The sequence below is a fragment of the Staurois parvus genome, unplaced genomic scaffold (assembly GCF_062004578.1).
Source record: "Staurois parvus isolate SC_StPar_1 unplaced genomic scaffold, SC_StPar_1.0 ptg000564l, whole genome shotgun sequence".
NCBI lineage: Eukaryota > Metazoa > Chordata > Amphibia > Anura > Ranidae > Staurois > Staurois parvus.
Window position 1 is genome coordinate 5,488,267 of NW_028318360.1, and position 12,018 is coordinate 5,500,284.

Below are 12,018 nucleotides of genomic sequence, written 5' to 3' on the forward strand. Positions count from 1 at the left end.
CCTATCTGTGCCACCTCATCAGTGCCCATCAGTGCTGCCTATCAGTGCCCATCAACACACATCAGTGAAGGAGAAAAATTACCTGTTTGCAAAATGTAATAACAAACTTTTTTTTTTTTGCTATTTGTTTTTTATAGTGCAAAACTAAAACAGTGGGGTTAAATACCACCAAAAGAAAGCTCTATGTGTGTGAAAAAAATGATAAAAATGTCATATGGGTACAGTGTTGCATGACCGCGCAATTGTCATTCAAAGTGTGAGAGCGCTGAAAGCTGAAAATTGGCCTGGACAGGAAGGGGGTAGAAGTTCCCGGTAGGCAAGTGGTTAATAAGCAGTTAAACCTTGCAGCATGGATGGATGGGTGGGAGAGGGGGGGGGTTGTCTGCAAGGGTAGATGTGGTCTATTTCCTGGAGTTGGACTTTAACATACTCATTGAGGCAGGGGAAGGTTTCATTTTTTGGTGGTGCTTCTTTAAAGCAGTAGAAAGAGGAGTCCTATTTAAAAAAAATCAGGAGAGGGATGGTGAGAGAGAGAGAGAGAGAGAGAGAGAGGGGGGGGGGGAGAGAAAGAATGGGAGGGGGAATTTACTTTTGCACCTAAACTGCAAAATAAAAAAAAACACAGTTCAATATTGTTGTGAATCAAAGCCATTTATTTATTCAATACCAATGAATCTAAATCCAATTTAGCCTGCATGATGACCACAGAGGATGCTCGTGTGAATGTTCTTCCTAAAAAACACAGAATGTCACTGATACAATAGCCTTGGGTCTGCCCCTTTCCCTGCTGGCTTCTCTGTACCACAAATTAGATCACATATAATAAAATTACACCTCATCCAGGCTCCTGCTTTTCTGGATAGAGTGAAATGTTTTAAAGCAAGACAGGTGAATCAATAAATTAAAGAACTAATACATATTCCGCAGTAATGGGTAAATTGTACTCTAGCCTGCACTACTTTGGCACAAGCAGAGAACCATTAGCAAACGGATGGTATTGGAGTTGTATATAAAGATTTATGTATTATTAAACAACATATACTCTACCCAAATCACAAAGCTATGTGGATGACAATAGCTGTTGCACAGAAAGGTTAATGATAGAAGTCTTTGGCAATAGTGGCAAAATATTACATTTAAATGGCATCCCTAGACTTGGCTCTAGTAATGCTGCATGGGATCTGTGGGTTAATACTGACCTCTAGCGACTGAATCTGGAACAGCCCACACAAGCAGAATAGCTATTAAAAATGCAATAGGTTGTATACACAGATGACAGGAGACTGTGATAATACTAGCAGCTTCACAACTAATAACAACCCCCCCACCACCACCACCACCACCCATTCCCATCCGTTCTATCAGATTAATTCATGCAAACTCTTGAATAACTCTTCCACACTTATGGAAATCATTGGCATTTTCTATTTATATATGAAAGACAGCAAATTGTATCTGGGGCTAGCTGGGACTTTGGGATCTATAAATGTAAAGGGTTAACACTATCTGTGTGACTCCTGCTATTTAAATGAGTTTTCCATGCAACTTTAGTATGAGAATTGTATAGAGCACTGAGGAATCCTGCAGATTATATAGGAATACTTTATGTTTCAGTTAGTGCTCAGTCATTCTTAGAATATGTTACTATTTTAAGCATTTAAAATCATTAAAAACATTTACAATATGTGTCATCATAAAGTCCCATACAAAGACATTCACTGTAAAGCATAGGATGGATATGTGTCTAAATATTACACAGCAATACACTGAGCACCCAATGGATTAGCCTGCTGTATACTAATACGTTTTTAGAAACTATTTTGTCAAAAGCTGCAATGACCAAACAAGCCAGCAAGGAGGGAATTAATCAAATACAATGGCTGGATGAATGCTGGGACTTGTAGTGCCATATCAGCATCAGATGTAAATTTTATCTGATGCATTTTAAGAATGAGAATGTAATGCAGGTCTGCAATGAATATTCTTTCTGTCCAGAAATGAATTCTGTGCCTATTCAGACATCCACCCCATCTGTTTCTGTTCAACTTGACCAGAAATGATGAAGATTCAGTCATTTTATTCACTGATGTGTTTTCTCCAGGGTTGATGACAATGGATGATTCTGGTGCTTCTGATCTAAGCAATATGCTTTTAATCCTACTCCTTCAACCTACAATGAGCAGGACTGAGATATGAGTACAGCATGACATAACACCAGCTCCTTGGTGTCACTTCTCATCTGAAAAGTGCTGCAAAAATATAGAGAGGACTTACCAGTTCTTCAGTCAACAGCATCAGTGCACTTATTAGCACACAAGTACATTGTACTGAGTGCATTTGCATCTCCAATTCCAAATCCAGAAGCACTGCTTTTTTTCCCTTTCTGAGAGAGAGAGAGAGAGAGAGAGAGAGAGAGAGAGAGAGAGAGAGAGAGAGAGAGAGAGAGAGAGAGAGAGAGAGAGAGAGAGAGAGAGAGAGAGAGAGAGAGAGAGAGAGAGAGAGAGAGAGATCAGTTAATAGCAGGAGATCACAGGGTGCTTTTTACGCCATCACCCTCTCCAGAAAGTGATTTGCTGTTAGAAGAGCAGGCTGAGCACTGAGTCTGGGCTTGATGGAAGAGCAGATGCTTGGGATGCTTATAACCTAAGGATCTCAGTGCTTGCCTCAGTACCACCTCCTCCTCCCAATGTGCTGTGAGCACTGCCCCTGCTGGAGCACAATGTCCAAGGCGATCCAGGCGACCAGAATGAGAAGACACCCGCTAGCTTCATGTCCATGATGTGTGGACCTCTGGACCAGCTACAGGAGCATTCTGGACTGTTAGGAAAAGCTCTTCTTCTAGATCTTGGATGCTGATGGAAGTTATCAGCCATGGAGATTCAGGGGACAATAATTGGAGATGAGGGTTAATGAAATCCCAACTTGGCAAGGGACCAGCAACCAAGCAATGTGGTGGTCACTTTAACACCAGCATGGATGAGCTGGAGAACACCACTGATTACATCAACAGTACTTTTTTGCCACCCTCTGGGTACTATGGCAAGGGGCAATATTCCTTCACTGCCATCTGGACCTTGGCAGCCATAGTCGGTTTCCTCATTATCTTTACAATCGTTGGTAATGTCTTTGTGGTCATTGCTGTGTTGACTAGCAGAGCTCTGAAAGCCCCACAAAACCTTTTCTTGGTGTCGCTAGCTGGGGCAGATATTCTGGTGGCAGCCTTGGTCATGCCCTTCTCTTTGGCTAACGAGCTGATGGGATATTGGTTCTTCGGCAACCTCTGGTGTGATGTCTACCTGGCTTTGGACGTGCTCTTCTGTACGTCTTCTATAGTCCACCTGTGTGCCATCAGCCTGGACAGGTACTGGTCTGTCACTCAAGCAGTTGAGTACAACCTGAAGAGGACACCCAGGAGGATTAAAGGGATCATTGTCACCGTCTGGCTCATTTCGGCTGTCATCTCTTTCCCACCTCTGATCTCAATGGACAGGGTAGGTGTTAGTGGAGCATCTGCTGCGAACTTCAACTGGACAGGTGAGGATGTGAAATGTGAACTCAATGATGAGACTTGGTACATCCTCTCTTCTTCTATAGGGTCCTTCTTTGCCCCCTGTGTGATCATGATTTTGGTTTACATTCGCATCTACCAGGTGGCCAAGCTGAGGACTAGGACTTTGTCAGAGAAGAAGCCAGCCCCAAATTGTTCTTCACACACCGAGAATGGCTACAGCAAGGGGACTTCTGTCAAGTTCCCTGGGGACAGGGAGAATGGCCATTATCCCCCATCCCGTCCCACCCCACCAAAAACCACCACGGATCTAGATGAGTTGGACATTGAGGAGAGCAGTATATCTGAGAGCAAGAGAAGGAAGAGCAGCAGTCGGGAGGACAATACTGACTGTGGAAAGGAGAGGAAGAGCTTCTCCAAACAGTCCAGCCGCCTGTCCCGTTCTAGTAACAAATCTATGGACATGTTCTCCTCCAGAAAGAAGAAGAGGAGCAGCATCTCCAGAAGGAAGGTCACCCAAGCCAGGGAGAAGAGGTTCACCTTTGTTCTGGCCGTTGTGATGGGGGTGTTTGTGGTCTGTTGGTTCCCTTTCTTCTTCAGCTATTGCCTCTATGGCATCTGCAGGGAAGCCTGTGCCATTCCGGAAACTTTATTCAAGTTTTTCTTCTGGATAGGCTACTGTAACAGCTCCCTCAACCCTGTCATCTATACTATCTTCAACCAAGACTTCAGGAGATCCTTCAAGAAAATAATCTGCCTGAGCAAGAGGAAGAAATTCACTCACTGAGATGTCTGGCAGCGCTGACATTGCGCTGCCTTAAGGAGGAAGCGGAGCGCCGCGGGGGTGGGGGTCTGCTGGACCAGATAGTGCTCATCACGGCTGATCCACTGCGATGTGACAGTTTATGGCAGTATGAATGTACAGGCAACATGCCTGCTAGCACTGAGCCCTGTGACAAGCCGAATAGTGTTCTGTGTGTCTTTTACTGAATCATAGTTTTCTATACCTTGAAAAGGCAGGACAGAGAGCCAGGGAAATAATGGGGCTTATTTGCTATATTATTTGCTGTCCACCAGGTATGCCATTTTATTTCTTTTGTAGGCACCTTCTGCTACAGTATATTTTGCATTTGTTCTTCTGAAAATAACAAAAATATATTTCATAATAAAATAAGTCATCTGTATTTTTTCCAGACATTTCTGTGTTAATGTACACTTCCCTGAAGTATGTACCTCTTGGGTCAGGTGGTGACTTAAAGGGTTATTGCAGCCCTGTTCTTAGAGATGCAGTCAGGGGGGGAGGGGGGGGGGGATTTACTAAAACTGGAGCACTCAGAATCTGGTGCAGTTGTGCATGGGAGCTAACCAGCTTCTAACTTCAGCTTGTTCAATTAATCATTGGCAATAAATCCTGGAAGCTGATTGGTTTCTATGTAGAGTTGCACCACATTTAACATTCTCCAGTTTTAGTAAATTACCTGCAAAGAGTTAACAGACATTGAGGGTCCACTATAGCAAAAAAAAAAAAATTATATTCTCAATTTCTGCATATGGTATTTAGTATATTAATGTTTTTATTGCATATGGTTTTCTGACCATTTTCACCACATTCAATGCAAGCTGTCCAGTAATAATGCCAGTGACGGGGCTGGGTCACTGCATACAGATGATTACAATGCTCTCCTTTTATTTACATGGCTTGAATCTTCATTAAAAAAAACTCACAAGCACCCCTGCTAATGTAATAGGTTGTACTTTACCTCAGTCACTGGTAGGGTGGAGAAAAATGTGAATAAAGAGATGAAAAAAAAGCATATACTAAATAATTAGCTCCAAGTTATCAGAAAATAATAGTTTTCACATTAATGTTATTCAAAATTGGGATATTACTAGTGGGAGGTATTTCATATACTACAGCCATTAATGTATATATTTTGCAGTGACAGATGAGATAATATGAAGTCCAAGACCTGATAGCCTGGGAACTTTTGTCTATTCCCCATGCTCTCCCACACCATGGTGATTTTGCAATTTAGATGGGGAAGAATGGGGAATTATACCAGGTGGGAGCAGCATTTTGTGTCATGGTTTGATTTTGCTCATCTGTGAGATGTGTAGGAGTGACCATCTATAGGATTTATTTTTTATCCTCCCACATGTGCCTGACTGTTACTGGAATTGGAATGCTATAAGCAGTGTTATTTTATAGAAAAGGTTGCTGCTTCTCTAAAATCTAAAAGTATGAAATTGCCATTTAGACTTTAGTATTATGGGGACTAATGAAGACACACACATAAAATAACCTACCACAGTGTTTATCACCTCTAATAAAGTATGTACTACTGTATGAAAGCAAATTACTATTTTGTACCCCTTGGTTTTGATCAACTAGTGTTGACTGCTCCTTGACAAGAGTAGATTTAAAGTCAGAGCTTTTAACAGGGCTGCATTCACATGGACTCTAAAAGGGACACTTGATTAGCTTTTCCAGTACCTGTGAAGCTTCTCTCCAAGTGTGGTTACTACCCTCTGCATTGTATTTCAGTAGGATGTCACACTGTGCCCATCTAAACACTATATTTCGTGTTCAGCCCATGGAAAGCATTCAATTCAATGACTTCCCCTGACCATGGGTAGTAACATCTCAACTTAAATGCTGGTTAAATGAATATTGGCACTAGGTGTGGTTTGTATGCAGCATCTATGTGTATATAGTATTAGGGCCATATCACATTAGCAATCTTGTCTCTAGCACAGGGGCGGACTGACAACTCATGGGGCCCCCGGGCAATAAGGGATCATGGGGCCCCTGTGTCCTTGCCCAAACTCAAAAAAGCCTATGAAAAAGGTACCAGGGGCATCTCATGGGGCCCCCTACTGACCCCGGGCCCTCGGGCAGTGCCCGAGTTTCCAAATGGTCAGTCCGCCCCTGCTCTAGCAAGAACTTGCCAGCATCAGGATCAGTATACAGGGCTATAGAGGGTAGAAATGTTCACTGGTGACTTACATTTGCAACATTTCCATCCAGGTTGCAAGGGAGCAACACATGAAAGTAGATGAACAATTTCCCTGTATAAAGGGCTATCACACAACTTTAGCAATTTTGTGTATATTCTATAGATGTTCAGGACAGGAAAAAAAGTCACATTTACTATTCTACAGTCTCAGATGATAGTGTAAAATAGTTCTAAATCCCAGAAGTATCAGAATAAACACATTGACTTATATGGGAAGGACCAACCCCCTGTCTTGCTTCCTTGTAGGGTGGTGCCAAGCTTGCAGACAGTGCTGAGCTTTCTTGATAGAAAGCCCAGCATGCTTCAAATTGTTTATCATTGATACATTCTATTAGAAGAGTACTGACAAAATAAAGCCTTTGTATGGTTATGCTATCTCTTTGAGTTGTAATCCCTCACCATAGAAGCCATGATTTCCATACGCTGCATTGATGATGGCCAAATAGCCTGAAACAGCTGTCTACAGTTTGGAATAAATAGCTGTATAATATTAAGCTGTGTTTGCTCTATAAACCAGAGGTTCTGGATATGCATCTGGCTAATGGGGTAAGGCAATAATCTGGATTCTCCAACTGTCCTAAAATGAGGAATGGTCCTCTTTTTTTGGGATATCTGATGGAATGAGACATGTAAATACCTTTTGTTTTGAGAAGGCTTTACTGGGCAACACATTGGTTATAGTGAGGTCTTTTTGATTGGGTTAGTACCTTCTCACCATTACCTGTATGGTTATACTATCAAAATGAAGAGTAAAGTGATATAAAACATACATTTATAAACTGCTCAATACTTTTCCTTTAATGTGCCTTAAAGTGGTTGTAAACCAAAGCATATCCATTAACAGTGTGTGCCTGTATCAATTAAGAGCACTCCACGTAATTTCTGTCTGCTGCTTTGTTCCTCTGCTATCAGCATGAGTCACTTCTGACAAGTTTTCCTGACACCAAGAGAAGAATGGTGACGGGGAGGGAGCTCCAGCAGATTGACAGCCTCAGCTCTGTTGGTGTTTCCCCTCCCTCCAATCACCTCTCAGAGCTCTCCTCACTGAGCTCTGCAGAGTGTAACTTCAGCCCCCCACCCTCTTTTTTCCTGAACTCTCAGACAAGCTTTAGAAATGTAGCATTTTGAACAGATGTAGAGAAGAGAAGACTAAAGATAAACAGGCACAACTTATGTAGAAAGATTTGCTTCAGCTTTGTGTATCACCTGAGGCCAGTCACTTCATTGGGTATATGTAAGGGTTTGCAACCACTTTAAATCCACCCTGCTATTGAAAATAAACAGCTCTACCTGAAAAGTTGGAAAAGGAATATTTACATTTCCTGTTGCCCGCACCACCAGTACACCACTCTGGTGAACAGAAACCCTCCTCTGAAGTCTGCTGGGAAACCAACACTTCTGGTGGTCTTGGTTTCCTTCTGTGTTTCCTCCCACTGACCTCCACAAGATAACAGTTTCCTTAAACTGCATTCACACTAATACTTGGAAAATGTGTAACGTGTTTGGGGTGCCATGTAATGTTAATGTACTCCAAATGCAGTAAGCAGACACCCATTTCTTCTGCAGAAAAAACACATGGTTAGCAGTGTTTGTCATGCATAGCAACCAATTGAAATTAATGGCTTGTCCTGTGTGTGTTGCACAAAAAACAGGCAAAAAGAGTGTATATGTGTGACACCTGATATTGTGCAGGAGACAAAAGGTAGAAACGCCGCACACCTAAACCCATACTTTATATAAAGAGGTAAAAGTATGGCTTCAACCTGAACTCCTCCTGGCCATGTTCTTTTGGCATGTTTTGCCACAGGGCTTCATCAAAGAGAAGGGACGAAACATGTTAGAGGAGCATGGCCAGGAGGAGTTCAGGTTGAAGCCATAACTTTACCTCTCTATATAGTAGCTGGGTTCTGGTATGTGGCATTTGCATCTTCTGTCTTCGGATTTGTTTCAGCTATCCTGGATGAGCTTGTTTGAACATCAGCAGCTGATCTATGCTTTGGACTGCAGGGGGAAGTTTTACTGTGTTTTGAGCGCCACTCCAAGTTTTTGTATATGGGTAACACCAGACACCGTGATAGAGTAATGGGTCTTTAATGGCATTGAGGTTGCAGAAAAGCACCACTGAGCACTGCAGTGGACCAAAGAGATCGACATTCCTGGAAGTGTCAGTTTTCCAGTGGACTTCGGAAGAAGATTTCTACTGAACACAGCGGTGTTATGGCGACATCTACAGCAGGAAAGGTAAGTATTTCTTCTTCTTTTTTTTCAAGTATTTGGCATTTTTTATGCGTAATGATGTAATTGCATTAATGGTGGATATTATTCAGCTATGTGAACTGGAAGGACATAGATCATATTTTTATAATACTGTACTAGAAAAGGGGACATACGGCCATGAGCCACAATGAAATTTCACAGATGCCTTATGGTTCCAGGTATAATTGTACTAAATTGAATTGTTGTAAGCAGAGTGTTTTGTTATGAAAACTAATAGAATCAGGTACAGGACTGTAGATGATCCCATCTGGAAGAAAGTCTGTTTATAGGTTTCCTTGTAATTTTTAATTAATGCTTTTATTATATTTGTAAATATTGGATACTTGGAATGTTCCCATAGTAGATTATAACATTCCCAATACACACTCACACTAATATATGTTATTATTATTTTATGTAATAAGGTTTGTTTAAAAATGTTTTGCAGTCTTCATTAACACAAGATTCTACATTTATCTTTATGATGTCAATATTGTGGGTTAATGTTTCTAATTCTATTGTGCTTTTACATACATGACATTTTAATCCATTACATAACCAAAGATCAGACACTGAGATTTCCTGTAGTTTGACTGATAAAAAAACAAAACTGCTACATCACTTTTCTTTTGCTATCCATCCAATGTATCAGTCAATACACAGAATGTTTGAATCCAACATGAGGTCCCTTTCAAACGGGATGGATCTGTCAGTGTGGGGCCTGCTCAGCAGGGGTCTTTCCACTAATCCCCACTGAGAAAGCTGGTGACAGGTCTCTGTCTGCTCTGCTGCTGCAGAACGGACACAGGCACTGCTCATGGATTTCAATAGGAAAATCGGATGGAAATGGACAGCCTGTCCGTTTCCACCCAATTATCATCTGATCTGCTGGATAGATGGGGAACAGATCCCCATTTGTCTATTTTTGGCATACAAGATTGGATCGGATGCCGGCGGTTGTCAGGAGACTATTTTCCGCTGACACCCGCCAGTCCATAGAAGTCTATGGATGGATCGATTGGTTCTTCCTGAAAAATGTACAGGAGGACCCAGGGGCAAACTGACCATTTGGAAACTCGGGCACTGCCCGAGGGCCCGGGGTCAGTAGGGGGCCCCATGAGATGCCCCTGGTACCTTTTTCATAGGCTTTTTTGAGTTTGGGCAAGGACACAGGGGCCCCATGATCCCCTATTGCCCGGGGGCCCCATGAGTTGTCAGTCCGCCCCTGGGAGGACCCCATCGGTTCGCTCATGTGAAAGGGGCAAAAGACCTACACCACAACCTTTGCATGGTCATTAAAAGTTGAAGTTTAATTTGTTTATATTTTGCCCCTCCCCCCAACATGCTGATGAAATTTTAAAATAGAACCTTTCTATTCTCATTGCATACCTTATTTTAGACACCATTGTGCCATTGTTGCTGGGTCTCCGTGTTTCTCGATGCGATGCACGCAGATCAAGGCTGGTGAGAGTAGACAACAGGGAGTTGTACATAGCTTCCTGAAAACAGCACTGCATCACTATTCCTCAGCCCTGATTGGGAATATTGGGAATGGGTGGGCTCTTGAGAGGAGTTATTCAAATATCAAATCGCCTTGATGAGAGTATATATATATATATATACAGTATATATATATATATATATATACACTATATTGCCAAAAGTATTGGGAAACCCATCAAAATCATTGGATTCAGGTGTTCCAGTCACCTTCATGGCCACAGGTGTGTAAAATCAAGCACCTAGCCGTGCAGACTGCTTCTACAAACATTTGTGAAAGAACGGGTTGCTCTCAGGAGTTCAGTGAATTCAAGCGTGGTACCGTGATAGGTTCCACCTGTGCAATAAGTCCATCCATGAAATTTCCTTGCTACAAAATATTCCACTGTCAACTGTCATGGTATTATAACAAAGTGGAAGCAACTGGGAACAACAGCAACTCAGCCACAAAGTGGTAGGTCACGTAAAACGACAGAGAGGGTTCAGCGCATGCTGAAGCGCACAGTGTGCAGAAGTCGCCAACTGTCTGCAGAGTCAATAGCTAAAGACCTCCAAACTTCATGTGGCCTTCAGATTAGCACAACAACAGTGCATAGAAAGCTTCATGGAATGGGTTTCCATGGCCGAGCAGCTGCATCCAAGCCTTACATCATCAAGTGCAATCAGTAGTGTAAAGCACACAGCCATTAGACTCTATAGTAGTGGATACGTGTTCTCTGGAATGATGAATCACGCTTCTCTGTCTGGCAATCCTATGGATGTGTCTGGGTTTGGCGGTTGCCAGAAGAACGGTACTTGCCTGACTGCATTGTGCCAAGTGTAAGGTTTTGTGGAGGGGGGATTATGCTGTGGGGTTGTTTTTCAGGGGTTGGGTTTGGCCCCTTAGTTCCAGTGAAGGGGGCTCTTAAGGTGTCAGCATACCAAGACATTTTGGACAATTCCATGCTCCCAACTTTGTGGGATCAGTTGTGGGATGGCCCCTTCCTGGTCCAACATGACTGCGCTCCAGTGCACAAAGCAAGGTCCATAAAGACATGGATGAGCAAGTTTGGGGTGGAGGAACTTGACTGGGCTGCAGAGAGTCCTGACCTCAACCCAATAGAACACCTTTGGGATGAATTAGAGTGAGACTACGAGCCAGGCCTTCTCGTCCCACATCAGTGCCTGACCTCACAAATGCGCTTCTGGAAGAATGGTCAAACATTCTCATAGACACCCCTAAACCTTGTGGACAGCCTTCCCAGAAGAGCTGAAGCTGTTATAGCTGCAAAGGGTGGGCCGACTCAATAAGGGCTAGTTCACACTATATGCAGTTCAGTGCACTTTTTTTTCTGCATCAAAAATGCATGCACAGTGTTTTCCATGTATTCCAATGGCCCTAGTTTACACCAGTGCAGTCAGTTCCAGTTTCCAGTGCAGAAAAAAAAGTAGAACATGCTGCTTTTTTTCTGCACAGAACCTTACTGGAACATGGTAAACTGCATCAAAACTGCACCAGAACTGCGTGTGGTGTGAAATATGAGCAAAAACATATTCAGAATGCATCCGAAGTACATTTTTGTAGTGTGAACTGGCCTCAAGACTGAGATGCCATTACAGTGCGTGTAAAGGCAGGCATCCCAATACTTTTGGCAATAGTGTGTATATATATATATATATATATTCTTTTTTTTAAGAGTGATGCATTGTTGTGGTCCAATAATTAAGGTATATTGGGAGGGATCCCCAAAAAAGCCT

The 12,018-nt window shown here is 42.5% G+C and overlaps 1 protein-coding gene across 1 annotated transcript; it reads left to right on the forward strand.

Annotated features, from left to right (window-relative positions):
- The first annotated feature begins 2,503 nt into the window (after nucleotides 1–2,503).
- ADRA2C (adrenoceptor alpha 2C) lies at nucleotides 2,504–4,692 on the forward strand. The gene has a single exon (XM_089691567.1). The coding sequence runs from the start codon at nucleotides 2,910–2,912 to the stop codon at nucleotides 4,293–4,295; it is 1,386 nt and encodes a 461-aa protein (XP_089547693.1). The 5' UTR covers nucleotides 2,504–2,909; the 3' UTR covers nucleotides 4,296–4,692.
- The last annotated feature ends 7,326 nt before the right edge of the window (nucleotides 4,693–12,018 follow it).